This window comes from Papaver somniferum, unplaced genomic scaffold, assembly GCF_003573695.1.
Source record: "Papaver somniferum cultivar HN1 unplaced genomic scaffold, ASM357369v1 unplaced-scaffold_115, whole genome shotgun sequence".
Classification (NCBI taxonomy): Eukaryota; Viridiplantae; Streptophyta; class Magnoliopsida; order Ranunculales; family Papaveraceae; genus Papaver; species Papaver somniferum.
The window spans coordinates 1,542,739-1,562,475 of NW_020620492.1; the positions used below are offsets into that span (position 1 = coordinate 1,542,739).

The 19,737-nt window shown below is 36.7% G+C and overlaps 2 protein-coding genes across 2 annotated transcripts; both read right to left on the bottom strand.

Moving 5' to 3' along the window:
* Positions 1–4,323: 4,323 nt before the first annotated feature.
* Positions 4,324–6,996, bottom strand: LOC113329143 (protein FAR-RED IMPAIRED RESPONSE 1-like). Its single transcript, XM_026576101.1, has 2 exons — positions 6,894–6,996; positions 4,324–6,757 (listed from the first exon to the last, which is right to left on the bottom strand). The coding sequence occupies exons 1-2, from the start codon at positions 6,931–6,933 to the stop codon at positions 4,830–4,832; spliced, it is 1,968 nt and encodes a 655-aa protein (XP_026431886.1). The 5' UTR covers positions 6,934–6,996; the 3' UTR covers positions 4,324–4,829.
* An 8,676-nt stretch (positions 6,997–15,672) lies between these two features.
* On the bottom strand, positions 15,673–19,643 carry LOC113329159 (sorting nexin 2B-like). The gene is made up of 5 exons (XM_026576124.1): positions 18,237–19,643; positions 17,932–18,141; positions 17,348–17,608; positions 16,658–16,744; positions 15,673–16,165 (listed from the first exon to the last, which is right to left on the bottom strand). The coding sequence occupies exons 1-5, from the start codon at positions 19,389–19,391 to the stop codon at positions 16,085–16,087; spliced, it is 1,794 nt and encodes a 597-aa protein (XP_026431909.1). The 5' UTR covers positions 19,392–19,643; the 3' UTR covers positions 15,673–16,084.
* Positions 19,644–19,737: the final 94 nt, after the last annotated feature.

Below are 19,737 nucleotides of genomic sequence, written 5' to 3' on the forward strand. Positions count from 1 at the left end.
AGCTTCAGGTTTCATAAAGTCTTAAACAACTCTTGAAAACTACCCAAACAAGAACTTAAATTGAAATTGGAGAAAGTACAGTTGTTCTAACCAAATACCCGTAAGAAAACAAAAGAGGAATTCAGTGGACCTTCTAACGCTTCCTTTTCCACCAATGCGGATCACACCAGCCATCTTCTGAAGCTTCTTTAAATTCATCTGCATTTGTACGAGAGGAAATTAGGGATCCTAGACAGCTTATTTCAATGTAGTCAAACTTCTAAGACGAAATTGAAACCTAGCTAGGGTTAGACAGTGGGGAAGGGGGGTATTTGGCTCAAAATTATAGCTTATAGTTATATGGAGCAGAATGTACAATATATACAACTACAGTTTACAAACCTCACCAGTATAAGGATGGAAATTCCTGCCTCAGCATAATCCTTTAATACTTTGCACCCACTATTCAATCACCTTGACAACCAGTCGAAACAGTTAATAATGTTTACGACTACAATTAACTTTGCTTTCTTTCTTAAATGGGTTCATCTTCTTGGAATGATGTTTCTAACAATAACATAACGGCTTAAGTTATGGATACTATAATTTCCTACTAAACAAGTAGTATAACAGCTGTAGTAGTTATTGAAGTCAGCATAATTTATAACAGCATCAGAGAAAACGAACTCATATTACCTTGGCGATTTCATACTCTCGGACAGCAATCATCTTCACATCTTCAGCAACTTGTATGGTTTCCTTCAACTATTCTATTTTGCAAATCCAAGAACTTGTCCCTACCAAATATTGTGGAGGATGCAGCTTCAAATCTTTCAGCCCCTAAATGCAAGGAAGCCAGTTCCGAAATAACAGTCTGTACTGTCAACAAAGCACTTGTAAGAACACTTCCCACAGCTAACATCGTTACTCATGCAGTGTGTACCAAAACTAGTTAACACAATTTCACAGAAATAACCTCCGTGAAAAAATCCCACATGTTCTGACTTCTAATTACAAGACCCAAACCAACTTTCTGGGGAAATCAGATGGACATAAAAATAAGCTGGTGGTTTTTCTACATCTGTTTTTATATTTTTTGACTCTCGGTATAATGGTCAGTTGACTCAGTTCTGGATAATTGAAAATTAACTAAACAGAATTAGTCCTAAACACTTCCACGTAAATAAGATGGATGCATATGTTTGTGACAACTGAAGCTCAGACAGCACTTCTGTATGGACACAGAAAGAAAGTAGTCAAACCATCCAGTGAGGTTTCTCAAATCCAGTAACTTACTATGAACAGTTTGCAGATTAACTTATTTATTAGTGCAAAAAGGTAAATTAAATGGATGTATATGCCACTAGATTGCTAAAAATCACGCAAGATTTTTGTATTGACAATGCAAGAATGTAACTAAACCACATCACATATACAGAGCACACCAACGACCCAGGTTTGACCAACAGTAATGAGATAAGAAAGAAGTATTGCGAAAATTACTTGTTCAAGAGGCTTTTATTCTCTGGACGAATGTAGCCTGGCCATCACCACGTTTGAAAATCTCCGGTGCAGTTTGACATTTCCTAGGTAAAGCTAAAAATGCACCCAGATCCCTCCATTTCCTAAATGGAAAATCAGCTTAAGAAAGGTAGGACGGAAGATTCAATTGCATTCTCTTATCCATTCCCAATGGAACTATCTAATCTCCGGGGAAAAAAATCTCAACGGCAAGCAATTAGTGTATACAGACCTGTATAATTTCGCTCATGGATAAAAAGATGCACAGTAAAGGCACATAATGAAGATACCACTAAGTTATTTATAATGCTCGACAACATTGACTTCGAGAAAGAAGCTAGTTGCAGTAAAATGTTGGGAGGTTTTTGTTAAGGGTATGAGCCACTAAGGACTTGGAAACTGATGATACGATGTGCTGAAGTAATCAGTTACATTGACACAGGAGAACCAGATCATATTACAAACAGCTCACAAATAGAATCAAAATTCATTATTTGCCAATGAAAAAACTCACATGTATTCAGTCCAAAAAATGAATGACGATTATAAGACCCGATTATAACCTAGAAAATGTCTGTTTTTCATCTGAAACATGGTATTTATGTACTTTCAAGTTAAAATTTATCCGTCTGAATGAATCACAGTGGATTTAAAAAAAAATAAAAAGAATCCTGTCAGATTTCAAATAAAAATTTGCTCAAGACTTTCGACTATTATCACAAACAATAACAGGTCCATTAACAATCTTACCTCCACCGACCACACGGCTAAGAGCATAAGCTGGGTGTAGCATTGAATAGCCTGGAAGCGGGGCCCTGTAATATTAGTTGACTGCCATTGAAGTATGTATAAATTGTACGCATTCTTTAAGCACCTCTATCAGATCATAAAAATATAGCAATCCTTTTTAAAATGCATGACCGACATCAAAATATAGTAGAACATTCAATGAAGCATACATGGCGTTTTGATCTCGCATTGCAAAAAACAGCTATAACCAGTTAAACTGAAACTTTCCTACCAGTATAAAAGACAAAAAAGGATATAAAGTTTTCACAATAAGTCACAAGACAAGCATACTGGCATTCAGGCGCACAAATTATAACTTTCTTTGAGTTTTCAACATTGAGTAGCAGAAATGAAATGAGACATATTATAAAGTTCATCCGATGAAGAATAAATAATTTGAGTCTTTGTTAACGTGCCTTCATTGAATGTCATGTTCAGGATAAGGGAAATACAAACATCACTCTGTTATCAAATGATAACTCAACCATATTTCGTTTCAAGTGCCATTGATGTCAATAGTACTTGATTAAAAGAAACAATGCATATTCAAAACTAAGGTAAGTTATCCTTCTTGGAGGTATCCCAATATATATAATTCGTCAAACATATAACCAAGAGAAACTTCTCTAATACTTTTAATACGAAAACGAACAAATCTAACAAATCCCAGCACAATGACATCACTATATCTGCTGTTGAGTTGAAATGAACTAAACCAAGCCCAAATCATAAGGAAAATGCTAGTACACTAGGGAGTGGTGCAAACACTATAAAACAGCAGTGGGGCACATGCCCTATCCAGCCTTGGATCACGAATTTCGCTCCAAGAGGTTCATCAATCAATCCCAAGGATTAGGGCTCATGTAGCCACCACATTGACTTGCTAGCACCAGCACCAGCACCGGCACCCTAGGAACAAGACCCCATTTCAATACATTGCCCAAAAAGGAAATACCTACTAAATCCATACGTGTGAATTCGATAAAAATTGCAAGCAGTGGCGGAGCCAGGATAGGACATGGAGGCGGGGCAATTGCCACACAATGGCCTATACTGGGTCCACCACTACCAGTAATCTCGTCTAATTAACACTTGGAAGATATGTTGGCTGAAAGTGTAAGCCACTGTCAATTGCCACCAAGCCTATTTCATATGCTTTGCACCCCAACATACTTCAATAAAGAAAGTAGAAGCAGTGGTAGTACAATATTGGAAGATATGGTGGCTGAAAGTATAATCCACTGTCAAAACTGATGATACAACATGCAGAAGTATAATTACTTGCATTTGACAAATTAGAAAAAGTTCCCGTCACAAAAAGCCCATCCAATAGAATTCCAATTCCCTATTTGTGAAGTAAAATGCTCGTCGTATTCAGTCCAATAAATGAATCGAAGGTATAACCTAAATAATATTTGTTTTCAGATCTGGAATATGGTTCCAGGTACTTCTAAGTGAAATCCTATCTGTTTACACTTTTCATAAAGCACAGCTAACTAAGGCTTTGGAAGTATTATCTATTCCACGACAAAACAAATAGAATACAGATTAGTGCTTATTTACATGAAACCAAATATATAATCTACAGAGTGAGTGATGCACATGAAGGATGAAAATAGAATGACAACTTTATTTCACAAGGCACGAATGAAATATAAGATTCTACTGATGTATTTCAAATGAGAAGTTTGAACATATAGAATCGCCAAGCGAATACAATGTCATTGCAGAAAAGTAACAGGTGACGGAATGAAGCAGAATTACTGATCTTTCACAGCAGGTTATACAGAATTACGCCTGCTGTAATTGATAAAGCTTAAGAAAGATCGTATTAAAGTAGTTTAAAAGTTAAGCCAACTGGGAGTGGTTTCTTGCTTCCGGACCTAGATTTGGGATCAAAAGTTTTTGTCAGTTTATCTCATACGCTACAACTAGTTTCGGCTTCCATAAAGTCAACCAAATCTTGAAAACTACACTAACAACAACTTAAACTGAAAATTGAAGAAAGTACAGTTGTTACTAAAGCAAATGATAAGCAGAAACAGAACTAAATAAATTTCCAAATTCAGTAGAGTTAAACCACAGGCAATCTTTGTTAATTCTAATTGATAAGCAGAAACGGAACTAAAAGTGAAACCAGCAGCAAAGTAGCCATACATCACCGTTGCCTGCAACTAATGCTTACCAGTCCTTTTCTCTCGCAGAGCATCCCTAGCAAAGTCAATGATGAATGTGTGTTTTGACCTTCCACTGCTCAATGGAGGAAACCCCATACAAGTACAAGTATTCCTTGTCTGGAGAAGTCATTATGACATTGAAGGACGAGGTTTCTTGATCCCACCACCACAAATCAAAACAAAACAACCCCATTGCAGTTTACACTCCTACATTTGATACCGTTTGTCTACCTTTTCATCAAATTTTAAATTGATGAAAATAACACCTCTACGTTTTATCACCTTCTTCACTTTCACCATCTTTATCTACCATCTCCTCTACATTTTCTTCCAAGTTGTTCTCCATTGAGTTTTTTGCTTTCCTTAGCTTTCTTTGATAACTGTCTGTTGCAGTTCCTTTTTTTTACAATCCAACCAGTTGACAATATCGCGATAAAGCGTCTCATCATTTGCTGCCAAAGCAGCAAGTTCAGCAAATTTAGTACACAAATCATGGTAACGCTTAGTCGCATCATCGTTAGTCCAACAACTGAACCCCACTTTAACCTTTGTATGATCTCTTATCACATCTTTCCGCCACCATCTCAAGATGTACTTATCTGGGAGTTTTCTTACACTGTTATGACACAAAACACTTAGAGCATGCCTGCATTGAATTCCATCAAATGAGAACTTCTGACAAGTACAATGAACATCACATTCTTCTGCATTATATGTTGCATGAAAAGTCATATTTTTACGAAAATCCTCATTATATACGTCTTCTTGGATGTTGTAGATCGTATGGGTAGGTGTTCTTTCAATCTTGGTGAAGCTACAATACAACATTGCTAATAACTCAACTTGAAATTCTTTAAATTTTGAGTTAGTGTACCTTTTTTGTATCTGTTTCTCCATAGGGTAAGTAGTTACTAAGGGAATAGTTTTTTGAGACGACGTATCATCCGCTAGCTTTTCCTTTTCCACCTTCTTCCTTAACACAACTTCGTACTGCTCCGCAAACTGTTTAATTGAAGAACTTGGATTTATATACCCGTCAAAAAACATGTTACTTCCTTCATTTCTTTGAGTAGTTGACATTCCTGCCCAAAATGTTTCTTTCAGATAACATGGTACCCAGCGACTCCTTTCTTCAAACAAATACTTCAACCATTGGTTGTCTTGCAAGCCATATTCGACCAACATCCAATGCCACAACTGTTCAAACTCATCTGAAGATTGTGTATCATACACTGCAGCTTTCATGTCAGAAGCGATATCCAAACATTTGTCGTGTTTACCAAATTCGTCGGGAAGCTTTTTCATGACACTCCATAAACACCATCTGTGCCTAGTTTGAGGAAATACGATTTCTATGGCATTTTGAATCGCCTTTGCTTGGTCCGTTATTATTGCTTTGGGAGCTTTTCCCGACATACACATCAACCACTCAGTAAACAACCATACAAATGCTTCGGTATCTTCACTGGAAACCAACCCACAACCAAGTAAAATCGTCTGCCCGTGATGATTAACACCAACAAAGGCAACCAAAGGCGAATCATATTTATCTACCAAATATTTCGTATCAAAGCTAACTACATCCCCAAAATCTTTGTAAGCTGCTCTACTCATGCCATCTGCCCAAAAAACATTCTTCAAATAATTTTCCTCATCAAATTCAGCTTGCCAATAGAACCCCGCGTTTTCACCATTCATCTTCGCAAAAAATTTCAAAAGCGCTTCCACATCTCCCTTGCCAATCCGTAGACGTCTTCCATCACCAGTTGCATTTCTCTCAGCACCCATTTCCGCACAACCTAGACCCTCATTCTGAACTGCTGTTTTCGCCTTCTTCTTCACAGTCGATGCCCCACCATTAAGATCAATCCGCCTTTGTTTCTGCGCATTACTACAAACTGGTTCAAAACACTTATAAAGCTTGACATCCTCCGGATTACACTTATGATTATGCTCTAAACTAACTACTGACATAACCCATTTCCCATCTCCTTGTCGCCTTCGACATGTAATATAAGCCCCACATCCAGTTTCCATACTCCCTCTCGGGTTTACAACTTTCCTTCGATGTTTACCTCCTCTTGCACAACCAAAAGACACACACCTTAAATCCCCATCGTCATTTCTCTTTCTTGCTCTTCTGTGTACAGGAAACCCAATCTTCTTAGCATATTCTTTATAGAAATTGTAGATTTCATCATCATCATCAAAAACCCTCCCCTTTGATGGTATGTCAACATCATGATCAGTTCCATTGCTTCCAGTAACAATGTAGTTCACTAACAAAGTCTCTGAAATTTCAGGAAAAAAATATAAAAAATTCAAATCTTCATTTTGTAAAACCTAGAAATGAATCTAACAAGAAAAAAATAAGATTTGATTAGATGAGTAAGAAATTAAATGGATTAAGTAGTAGTTAAAGCTTACCTTTATCTGTAGATGGAGATTTATCATGAATTTCTACCATTTTTGATCCAAACTTAAAACCCTCTTTCGCTCTTCCTCCAGTTTTGTCTCTCTTTTTCTGAGATAAAACACTTTCCCAAAAGAAAACTTGGACCGAAGAAATAATGGGCGACCAGAAATGTTTTTTTTTGGCACGACTCTGGTGCCCTTTCGGGCTAACGGATCCTACGGCCCTCTTACTTCGAAACGAAAGAACTACTTGCAGGCCACTAGTGATCAAGCCCGTGTAGCATTCAATAATTAGGCAGACCGAGTAAAGCGAGGGGGACTCTATATATGGTGACTTTGTGTCAAATGGGACATGATTTTTTTTCCAATTTCATAAAAAGGATTGGATTTGGTTCACGATGAAAGGACCACATTGCTCTCCTTGATTTTTCTCCTCCCCTAAATAGACGTAAATAATTACAATCGTCAAGACACTTTTGTACAATGAAAAAAATAAAAACCCGGAATAGAGTTGGAGGTCTTGAGGTCGAATCCCGGTCACCTCCAAAAATTTCATTTTGCCTCCCTTCTTCTTCTTCCTCTCGATTTCTCTATAATTCCTTCAAGACATCTCTGCTACGCCACTCCTTCACCACCACCTCCGTCGTAACCAACAGCACCACCTAAACATCATACACAAACCATTATCAAAACCCTAACCTAATTACCACACATCATTATCAACGAGTCTTTCGTCCATATTTACCAGAATACCACCACTGATACAGCACCACCACTATCATTGCTTTAGAGAGAAACAACAACTCTAATTTTAATTTTGAACTTAATTACCGCATCCAATCTTCTTCGACAATATCCTAATTATTATTACTCACTAGAATACCAAATCCAGCTCAAAAGTAAGACGAATCAAATTTATTTGACTAATTCAATTCAATCACACATCAAACACACAAACATTAATTTCTAAATGCTACCAAATAGATTGCACAAGAGAATGAAGATGAGGCTGCACTATGGTGATGGTAGTGGCAATATGGGCCGTGTAATATTTTGTGGAAAATAAAAATTGCAAAGAACAAAATATAGCCTGCTGAGTCACAAATCCTTTAAAAATAAAATAATTGAAAGTGGGGCTTTGATGGGAAAAATCCGTTTGCAGATTTGGGTTCTGAAACTTCTCAATTTCCATTGAAGTCATGGCTTTGTAAATTTGGGTACTTTGGTTCTAGAAGAGTTCTATGTTTAGAGTATTACTATGTTTAGAAGTTCTTTGTGTTTCTAGAAGTATCCTTTATTTAGAGTTTGATATTATCAGGAAAGTGCTTTGAGTGGTCGTCAAGTTTGTTAAACTATAAATAGGATGTTGATCCATGAGAGTTTATATACCAAGATTATTATCAATGTAGTCTTTTATTCGCTTCGGAGTTTATTCTTTCCTCTCTTGATAAATCCTACACCATTTAAAAGTCATGGGATTGATGAGTGCGGCTTTTAAATTTATAACTTCTAACTTTTAGATATAATTATGAAAAAATTTACGAAATTTTCCACTATCAACTTAACATTATTGTTCATTAATTAGTGAGCATTGTTTTTATGCGGGTCTTGACATTTAAAAAGATATTTTCCTCCATAAGTTTTAGTTTGTGCTCGAAGGTGAATCGAATTCTCACCTCTAACTCAAAATTGAAACTGGCAATTTAAGGTATAGTCAAAAAAAAGGCGATTTATTAATTAAAAAAAGGAAAAACAGAAAATCGAAAGGGCATAAAACCAGACCTCCAAGAAAAACAACAAGACAGAAAAAAAATCGAAGGTTTATTCGATAAGCTAACAATATCTTAGCAACAATTACATCAAACATTTAATTTAACGCATAATTTTTGTAGCAAGCATAATATGTCTTAAGATTGTCATCTTCATTAATCTTGGTACATTTTATTCCAAATTTTGCAAATATCTGATAATAACCTAGACAACCAAAGGTTAAAGGAGAAACAACTCTAGAACGCAAACTAGTATCACACGTGAGGTGTGGGGATTAGTTTTGCATAGTTGTTAGATGTCCCCTTATATAGTCTTTCAAATCAGGGTTTCTCCTTGGTAACAAAGCAAACAATATCCACGTTAGATGAAAACCTGATTTAGATTCAAGCTAATATTTCTCAATCGTTAGATCGAAAACTTAGATTGTTATACACAAATGAACTGCACACTTCTAGGTTTGTTAACCGTACCCAAACGTGTACATTGTTGGTTCAACAATAGTTAACCAAAAGGTTAGTCATATGAGCATTTCATACCAACCATATTCGTCTTCACCATAACTAGTTCAAATGACTCAAATGAACTAGTTAGAGAGTTGTTCAATTGCAAGGAAATCTTATGTACTACACAAGACACAATTGATGCAAAGATGATTTGATTCAATCGAATCGGTTTATGAACTTTATAGCCACAGTTTGAAAATTTCATTCCTTAGAGCATCCACAGTGGGCGAGTATAACCAAATTTATGGTAAAAGAACCAGACACAGTGGAACGGAGTATCGATTAAATCCAGACCATCGATTATATCCCAGAGTATATTTGGTCCGAGACCAGGACTAAACCTAAATATAATCGAGCGTTGATATAATCTTCGTTTCTCGACGGACGGTTATATAATGTACGCCCCACGCCGCGCGTTTGTATAGAGTTCGTCCCACGAAGAGGCGGGTATATAGTTAACGCCCCAATGACACGTTGATAAAACGTACGCCCGATGGGGCGTAGCTGAAGTTAACGCCTGGAATCAGGCGGTTATATAGCTAACGCCCCATTCATGCGGTTATATAGTTAACGCCCCAATGGAGCATTTTCTTTGTGAAGTTCGAGCAGCGTCTCCATTTTATTATGAAGTTCGAAACAGAAGGGAGTTTCTCCAAGCAGCTTCCATTACATTTTTGAGATGGAACTCCAAAGGATTCCAGTGACAACACAAGGAAGTGGTGGTGTTAAACGATGTTTTGACATTGCACGCATGGATGGAGTGACTTTGGGGTTAAGCTTTTCCTGTAATCAGATGGTCGTAAATTAGGAGATATTAATGAGGATCATCGGAGCTTCTGGTGATGAACTGGTTTTCCGTGAGATTGAGCTACTGGTGGAGGAAGGTCAGGAGATAGATGGTTATTTCTGTGGCTAAATGGAGTTTGGGAATCAATGGAGATGTTTCTGTCGAATAATGGAAACTGCAGTCAGGGATGGAGTCAGTGGTGGTGACTATGAGTTCAGAGGTTGTTGCATGGGTGTTGAAGAATCTGGTGCGGCAACAATTCCGTGGTGGTAATCATTCACCGTGTAATCGATGGAGCAAAGATGAGATACCGGTGTTGCTAGAGTTAAAGGAAGGAGAGTTATGTCTCGGCTGATCTGTTGTTGTTCGAAGTGATTCTATGGACTTTACGTACGCCCCATGGGGCGTAGATTATACAAACGCCCCTTCTCCCTGCGTAAATTTTATGAACGCCCCACATCGGGCGTAATCTTTACCAACGCCCCATATCGAGCGTAATGTTTATCAACGCCTGAATGAGGCGCACTTTATACCTCCGCTCCACAACCAAACGAAGACTATAACTCCGCTCGACTAAATATACTCGCCTCCCACTGCGTCACGCAACGGACTAAACTAAAATTTGGTCGTTCATTTTAGTCTTTGATCTTTGGGTTTAGTCGCACCACTGCAGTTGCTCTTAGTCTTTATAAGTTTAAGTTCAGAAATCATCTTCAGATATATAACCTTCTTAAGTTAACACACTAGGTTCGCGGACTTAAGCAACCGGGCAGAGTTTACAAACTCCAGCAGAAAATCTCGGCAAAGATTTTCCGCCGGTTCGCGGACTGGGTTCGCGCAACATGTTTGTCAACTCCAGCAGAATTTCTTGGGATGAGAAGTTCGGAAGTTCACGGACTTGGCAACAAGCCATTCTTCCGGTTTCTCTTGATCAACAAAGTTTGCAAACTTTGGTTCAAGGAATAGGACTTATGCACATATGTGTTTCCACAACAATACTTATGTCCATCATTGGTTATGTAATCTAAACTCTCATTCCAACCATTGAAACATTCTTAGAGGACGTTATATAGTTGTTACACCATTTCTCGTCAAAGCAATTTTCAAAGTGATTGAAACATATCATGACTTACATCACTAGGTAAAGATAAACATGGTAGAAGCGAAACGCTTACCAACACATATTTCGAGATATAGATAGGCGAGGTATACTCGGCTCGAAATACCAAATGTGTATAATCTAAGTCTATATATAGCATACTACTTTTTGTCTCAAGAAGTAGGAGATAGAGTATATATACTTTTGAGTGACAGATAAGTTCAAGTCTTCACATACCTTTTTGTCGAGAAGTTCCATCGGTTCCTTGAGTAGTTCTTCTTCTGGTATGATGAATCACCATGAAGTACTTGATCTCAATTACACTTTATATCCTAGTCCGAGACTTAGCTATAGTAGAATAGAAATCAAGACTTATAGTTTGATCACTAACATTGACAAACATGCTTGAGATAGCAACGCATGTGAGTTCGACCGAGCAATTCTCTAACACAAGTAAGATCCGTTTGATTCGTAAATGTACAAAGTAAGATCCGTTTGATGCTTGTGTTTCTCATAGAGTTGTTTAATTGCTCATCATTGAATATAAAATGTGTCTGAACCAATTGAAACAAAATCGGTTTGATTCGTAATTGTACAAAGTACTTATAAAAGAATATATTCATGAACATTTAACTACAGTTTGCAAAGATTACATTCTTTAATTTGTAAATGTTTTAGTTCATGAGTATGAGAATCATACATGACCGATTTTAGAACTTAACCAAATCCGTTCGCGTACTAGGTATGAAAATAAGAGCTTCTGGACTTTGGGATATTCAGTCGTTCGCATACTCGGTATGAAAACACCCATCCCGTACCCAACCCAGGTAGAACCATTCTCATACTAGGTATACATACTAGGTTCCCGGATTTTTCAGATAAAACCGTTCGCATACTAGGTACACAAACAAGTTCACTAGACCTGAATTATACCAAAACAGTTTGCATACTAGGTACGCATACTGTGCTGATTCCCAGACATAGGTTTTGTATTAAACTCCAATTTCAATCTTTGAAACATCCTTAGAAGACGACAATGGTTGTCTCACACAAACCATTAGCTTATAAGTAATTTTCAATCGATCGAATGATCAAAACGGAACATTTCAAGTCGACACCAAATGATTATCTCACACAAATCATATGAGATGTTTCAAGGCAGTTTCCACCTGATCATATTTTAAATTATGATTTAGTTTCCAACAAATAAATTATTTCTAACTAAACTCGTCAAGAATATGATGAACGTAGCTAAAGCAAAAAGCTTCCAACACATATTTTCAGAAAAGATAACCGAGACAAACTCAACTAGAAATATCAAATGTGTATAACATAACTTAATCTCATTAGAAGATAGAATAAAATAGACTTCTGAGTGATAGATAAGTTTTAATCTCCACATACCTTTTGTTGATGAAGTTCCTCCAAGATCCCCTCAGTAGATCTTCATCTTCAATTAGTAAACGTCGTGAAGTATGAATATGAACTACACTTCTATCCTAATCTGAGAAATAGCTATAAGTAGACTAGAAATCAAGACTATAGTTTTTATCAACTAAACTTGACAAAAAAGCCCGAGATAGCAACGCTTGCGAGTTCGACCGAGCAATGTTCTAACAAGATAAACTCATGATTTAAGATTCAAGCTAAGTCTGCTTAGAAACTAAGCAGTTAACCTCCACCGTTAGATGGTATTAGCTTGATACATACAAATGAAATATATATGCCTATATTTATATATGGGTAACCGTACCTAAACATATTGTTGTTGGTTCAACAGTATTCAACCGAAGTTATCCACATGAACACCTATAGCTTAGCCATATTCATCTAATACCTCTAGACAAAATATGATGATCAATCAATCATGATAGATAGATAATCAAATGAATCTAAATGTATTTCATAAGTGTTGTTCAAATGTTCATCATCTCATAGAAGTATATATGAACCATTTTAAACTAAATCGGTTTGATTCATGATTGTACAAAGTACCACAAGAATCAATTCATGAAAATTAAGCCACGGATTGCAAAGTTAATTTTCATTCCTTATATCATAAATGTTTTAGTTCATGAGTATGAAAACCATATAATACCGATTTTAGAACAACACCTCTGTGTTCGCAAACTGGGCACGCAAACAGCACCTCCGGACCTTGGTCTTTTCTAGTTGTTCGCAAACCCGGTTCGCGAACAACTATTCCGGACCTAACTCGTGTAAATCCGTTCGCATACTAGGTACGCAAATAAGAGTTTCATACCTGAATCATCACAATACAGTTTGCATACTGAGTATGCGTACCATGTTGTATCCAGACATGGGTAATTGTTCTAAACTCTTATTATAATCATTGAAACATCCTTAGGAGACGACAATGATAATCATAAACATACCACTAGATTCAAGTAATTCTCAAGTGATTAAATGATCAATACGAAACTTTCCAAGTTCACATCAAATGATTGTCTCACACAAATCATATAAGATGTTCAAGGCGATTTTCACAAGATCATATTTTGACTTAACATTTAGTTTCCAACAAATAAATTGTTTCCAACTAAACTCGCAAAGAATACGATATGAACTTAGCTAAAGCTAAAATATTTCAACATATATTTCGGGAAATGAATATACGATATCAATTCCGATCGAAATATCAAATGTGTATAATGTAAAAGTATATATAGTTATAAGACTTAGTCTCATTAGAAGATAAAATATAATAGACTTCTAAGTGATAGGTAAGTTTTAATCTCCACAAACCTTTTGTTGATTAATTTCCTCCAAGCTTTTCAGTAAACCTTCTTCTTCAATTGGTGAACGTCGTGAAATCTAATGCTCAACTACACACTTCTATCCTAATCCGAGACGCAACTGTAATTAGAATAGAAATCAAAAATATATATTTGATCAACTAAACTTGACAAAAAAGCTTGAGATAGCAACACTTGTGAGTTCGACCGAGCAATGCTCTAACAATCTGTTTTAGTTCTAACCTTTCATCAGCAGCTTGTGAAGATAACAAATTAATTGGCCCAAAATCGAGCAAATAACTGTAAGAATCAAAACATGTAATTACGCACCTATCGCATGTCGATTATAGAAATTCTGGGTTAGAGATTTGGATCTGTTTTGGTCCTAAAGTCAGCATGATTCATGTGAAACAACTATAATCCAACTGAATACATGTTGCTACCTGGCAACGGGAAACTATATATTCCTAAAACAAAGCTTACTTATTAAGCGTATGTAGAAAACCACATGAATTTGATCGTAGTATTCTAGTGTGATAACTGTTAAATTTTGGTTTGGTTTTGGTAGTCTCTCAAACCAAACAGAAACCAAAACTAATGGTAGAAATCGTTTAATATAAATCCTTAGATTATTTCATTTAAAGGCGTTACATCTTGGTCTAACCTTTTTATGTTCTTATAGATTTGCAGGTTTTCAGAGATTCGTAGGTTTACATGTTTTAAGAATTGATCAATTATTGTTATGACTGGTTTATTATTGTTGGATGTTCAAAACTGTCCATTTCTCTTAAAAATTTGAACCATCCGATCTTTGGAACCAACAGACTTCTTAATACTTTATTGTTACCAGTTTTGAAAAACCGTTGGTCTTACCCCAAACCAACTTTGTTTGGTTTGATTTTCGATCAAACTGTTTACAAAATGGTTTGGCATAGTTTTAGATTTCTATAAAGCATTCCCCATGATTTCGGCTGGTGTCATTGTAGTACATTGGTAAAACCACTGGTGATGATACCAGTGGCCTGGATTCGAAACTCGCTAGCATCTTACCGATAAAAAAAAATCTCCATGATCTCGCTTTTGATAAAAGGACAAAATTGTACCAGATTAACTGTATAATTTGCAACCATGCCCACCATCATTTCTCTTTTTAGATTTCCTATGTAAGGAAACTTAACTTTTCTAATATATTCTTCGGAAAAGTTGTACTATCCTTGTTTCAGGAATAGTGAAAAGTGTCATTTTTTTCGAAACAGAAGGAGTATATTTGTGTTTATAACCTCTATGATTAGACGCATATCCCGGGATTCAAGCCCGCATAGAAAGTTCCAGAATTTTTCAAATACCTAGTTTCTCAAATTACTTTGACAGAAACGTTTCAACTATATATATAAGCACATGGTTCTAAATTCTAAGAGCATTCTATGTTTTCTAACCTGAAAAGAACAGATGTAATGCTTATATCAGTAAAACATCTCTCTCCAAGAAAAAAAATCCGTCCGTAGATGTAGATAGCTAGCTAAACCAAGTTAAATTCTTATCTCATTTAAGTCTTCTAACCATATTTTACTTCTTCATCATCAAATGGATCGTGTTGTTTTATGCCTAGAAATTATTTTTGGTACAATCAACTTCATTAACATAGATAACAAAATCCCTCCCATTTGATCGTATGATGTCATATTCCGTGTCCATGCTTTGACACGGTCCACACGGATTCTGCCGCCCCTTCTTCAAGCCGATTGGGCTAGGCCAGTGGGCCAAGCAAGAGCCTAGCTCTGAGGTCGGCGGATCAAACCTCCACTTTACCATGCAATGTAATATCCAAAAAAAAGAAAGAAAAAAAAAGCGAGGAAATATCTGTACAACGTTACAGTGCTAATTAATGAGTTTCCCTTGTGCGTTAAACTGGATAATTCTTTCCCTTCATTCAAGTTAAGAGCGAAACAATTTCTCCAGTTTTTGCTGGGTTCAAAGCTTGTAACTTCAATACCCCTATTGTTCAGTAAACGCACTCCAGAAAACCATCACAGAGTGCAGTACGATTATAAACTTTTTTGACATTTAACATACTATTTTTTACAGTCAAAGCCAACTACGCATTTAAATTTTATCTTGAAACAAGTAAAAACATAGTGGAATTGAACTACTTGACAAGGAGGTCCAGGACATTGCTTCCTTTTTTTCTTTTATGCTGATATGAAGAGATGTACAAGTATATATGCAATGCCAATGAAGTGTACTCACGAGCTTCAGGCCTTCAACCTCCAAACTTACAGATATGTGTGCTAACTACTTTCCTTTGCATAAACACTGGTCTCTTCCGCAACCTTTTCCCACACATTTGCTATCTTCTCTGCGTAACCCACCTGTAAAAATACACCAAACGGTCTTTCAACATACAATTCTTTTTGTCTCGGCAAAAGCAATTATATTGATGAATCATAAAAGAATTTTACAACCAAAACAGCCACAGGTAACAAAGCCAAAAGGGTTGCAACTCAAAAGCTAGACAAATCTGAAGTAGGAAACATCAGGCACTTCCAGCCGAGTAACAAAACTAGGTATCGTGTTAAATTTCGACAGATTCCCTCTGCCAATAGTATCACCTTTTCTAGCCAGAGAATCTGCTGAGAATTCAGTCTTCCTAAAACAGTGCTTAAATTGAATCTGAAGGAGAGACCAACGAATGAAACTCCACCTAGACCAGAAAATCCAAGGTAACTTCCGTCTCATGAAGGCATGAATAATAGCCTAGAATATTGATCTTGTACTTATGAGTCTCAACTGTGCAATTCCAAGGATTTTAACATACAATTGATACACAAAAGAAAAGCATGCCCAAAGATTTTATAAGTTACCTGATTCATGACAAATCCTTTTATCATGCTCAAGAAGTCATCATGTCTTTCTTTATCCAATCTCTCTAGTTCACTCCTATTGTTTTCCTGCATTTTAGTCAGCACCAAGTCTTCATTATAATAAATTCTGGCAGAAAATTCTCGTATTCAGCATTATATCTACTGAAATGACGTAATTACTATATCCCGGCAACATATTATTACAGGGAACAAATAATCCATGTGAACATTAATGTTTTCATTTAAATTGGTCACTATGAATAAGTACGATACATGCATTCACTTGTTGATAGTTTGCACATCCAACAAGTGGTTGGACAACAAGCTCTCTAGGAGGAGTCAATTCTCTTTGCATCCTCGATATAAAAAGAACACACACATGAAGGCTTCCTGCTTACAGGGTTCTCTGCAGGCTCAATGTCTTGAAGGTAGTTCTCATATTTCATTGCTTAGCCTTTAAATTAAAATTAAAAGTTTGACTGCATGCTAGTGATTCCAATATTCCATGAATATTGTGGGCTCTTCACTTCAGCATGCACAACTTAGATGGTCCCTACTCTTGATCCAAAAACCAGAATAGGAATACATGATAAAAATGAAAACTCATTAACCAATGTGAAAATGACTTCGATTGTAAGTATTGAATCAAGTCAGCAATAGAGAACATTAGAAAAATTGAACTGATATTACCTTGATTCTTTCATATTCTCTGACAGCAACCATCTTCGCGTCTTCAGTAACTCTTATGGTTTCCTTCAACTCCTCTACTTTGCGGATCCTAGATTTGTCACCACCAAATATTTTGGACGATGCAGCTTCGAGCTTTTCAGCTCTCAAATGCAAGGAAGACAGTTCTGATATGACAGTCTGTACTGTCAATAAAGCACTTGTACGATCTGAAAATGCACTGTCGACAGCCAACATCATTCCAAGATACTCATGTAGGGTGTCCTGTATTTAAATACCAAATCAGGGACTAAAAGAGACGATATATTTAATAAAATGGAGACTAGAGTGTGATTAAAAGTTCAAGTCCATCAAAAACTTGATAAGTTTGCCATGGATAATCTCAGTGAACAGGTCAACAAGTTCTGAAGTCAAATTTAAAAAGCATGTGCCTATGTTCTTGGCAAACCAGAAAGACTGCAAATAAGCTGCTATGTTTTCAATAGCCCCTCTTCTCGATCACAGACACAATTCAGTTCTAAGTTACTTGCAAATCAACTATACAGAATATTTCAAACTTCATTTCGTTAAAAATAAATATACTATACCAGATGTTTGACAGTGTGTGAATTCAGTTCTCGATAATATCTGCTTGCTTTCACAGCGGCTGTCGCAACACATTTCATATCCGCCGCCCGTGTTCTCTGACAATTATACACTGCCCTCTCGTTCTCAAATTTCGTCAATTTGACGAATGCTAGACCCAATTCTCCCATTGTTTCTCCTATATCTTGCTGAGCTTTCACAAGTCCCTCAGCCTGCACCACAAAAGAAAGAATTTAACTCGAATGACATATAAAAAAGACTGAAAAACAACATCAACGCTTAATCCTACCATCACACTATTTATTACCTGCTTAGATACATTGCTCAGTTGTTGCTCGAAATCACGAAGCTTTTCTTTCTTCTCTAGAAACTCTTTATCCTCTTCAACCACAGGAGGTTTCGAACCTCCCCAATCATTTGTAACCGACTGTTTCAATTCTTTAAACATTCGCAATAAATCTCTACCTCCTTTCGCAGATTGACTAACTTCATTCGGAGCAACAACCGGAGTAGTATCACTAAACAACTGTCTAGGCAAATTCACTGCACCTTCCAGCATCCTCGAAGCTACATCTGTACTCGTCAACAACGGCAACTTCCCTTGAACTTGCAAAAACACCCTCAGTTCATCACTCTTTCTAATCACTGGATGAGCCGCCAATCTACACAAATACTTCTCCAACGCCACACGTCTTTGCTCCATAAACTCCTCTTTCTCCATCACTCTACTCTCCACCACACTCTTATCCGGCCTTGGAGGTATCAAATAACCTCTATAACCATCCGCCAACCTATCACTCAAAGTCACAACATCCCTAAACCTTCTCCTCACACTAAACTCTGATCCTCTATACTCAGGCAAATTCGTGGTCGTGTTAATCTGATAAGTAACATAACTACCACCACCAGGTACCAAAGAATTCGTCGTTTCAGTCTCATTCTGCGGATTCGACACTGAAATCTTCAAGTAATTGGTATTCAAATTGATTGAACCCGCCCTCGATAAATTCCTAAAACTCTCACCAGGTGAATCTTGACGACTAGAACTCCCAATCATGCTACCACCAACATTAAAATCACTATCTCCTCCTCCATTCTGATTCGTAAACGGACTGTATACAACATCAGCGTATGACGGTGGTTCTAAGTCTAAATTATCAAACAGAATAGGATTTTTCAGGTTTTTCTTCTCATCTTCTTCTTCTTTCAGCGGATGAGAAATGAAATCAGAATTAGGTTTTCGATTACTACTATTATTTTTCACTCCTAATGAAGAAGAAGAAGATGGTGATAATGGATGATGAGAGTCAGATAATACAGATGATTCCATGGCACTTTTATAAAGTAAAGAAGACGAAGGAGAAGAGCTTCCATTAACATCAACATCATCGTTAAGAATAAGATTTTCCATTGAATCGTTCAGATTTGAGCTCTGATTATTTTGATTCTCAGAGCCCATCATTGTGCAAGAAATTTATAAAAATCAAAGAAATTATCAAAAATTGAAAAGTCTATAACTAACAGTCAAGGAAAGGAAAGAGACAAAGCGAGAGAGAAATTCGAACCAGTAGCTATGGAGCTGAAATATGAACCCTAATTTGTGATTAGAGTGAAACCCTAATTTGTGATTTTCTTCGTCATCATCAGATCAGAGTACAGGAGAGGCGAGATCGTGGTGGAGTGAAGAAGAAATTTGTCAAAATGATGTGAAACGTGGCTTCTAGAAAGTGTGAATTTCAGTTTGACGTTTTCGAGGTGAGGTTAAAAGTATTTTTTACTCACACTTTGTTTACACCGTGAGGTGTGGA

Excerpts from the sequence above, each read along its gene's own strand:
- LOC113329143 (XM_026576101.1), bottom strand. The coding sequence starts at position 6,933 with ATGGTAGAAATTCATGATAAATCTCCATCTACAGATAAAG. Across the intron at positions 6,758-6,893 it reads ATCTCCATCTACAGATAAAG|AGACTTTGTTAGTGAACTAC; the intron begins GTAAGCTTTAAC and ends CTGAAATTTCAG.
- LOC113329159 (XM_026576124.1), bottom strand. The coding sequence starts at position 19,391 with ATGATGGGCTCTGAGAATCAAAATAATCAGAGCTCAAATCTGAACGAT. Across the intron at positions 18,142-18,236 it reads TGAGCAATGTATCTAAGCAG|GCTGAGGGACTTGTGAAAGC; the intron begins GTAATAAATAGT and ends TTTGTGGTGCAG. Across the intron at positions 17,609-17,931 it reads CACACACTGTCAAACATCTG|GACACCCTACATGAGTATCT; the intron begins GTATAGTATATT and ends ATTTAAATACAG.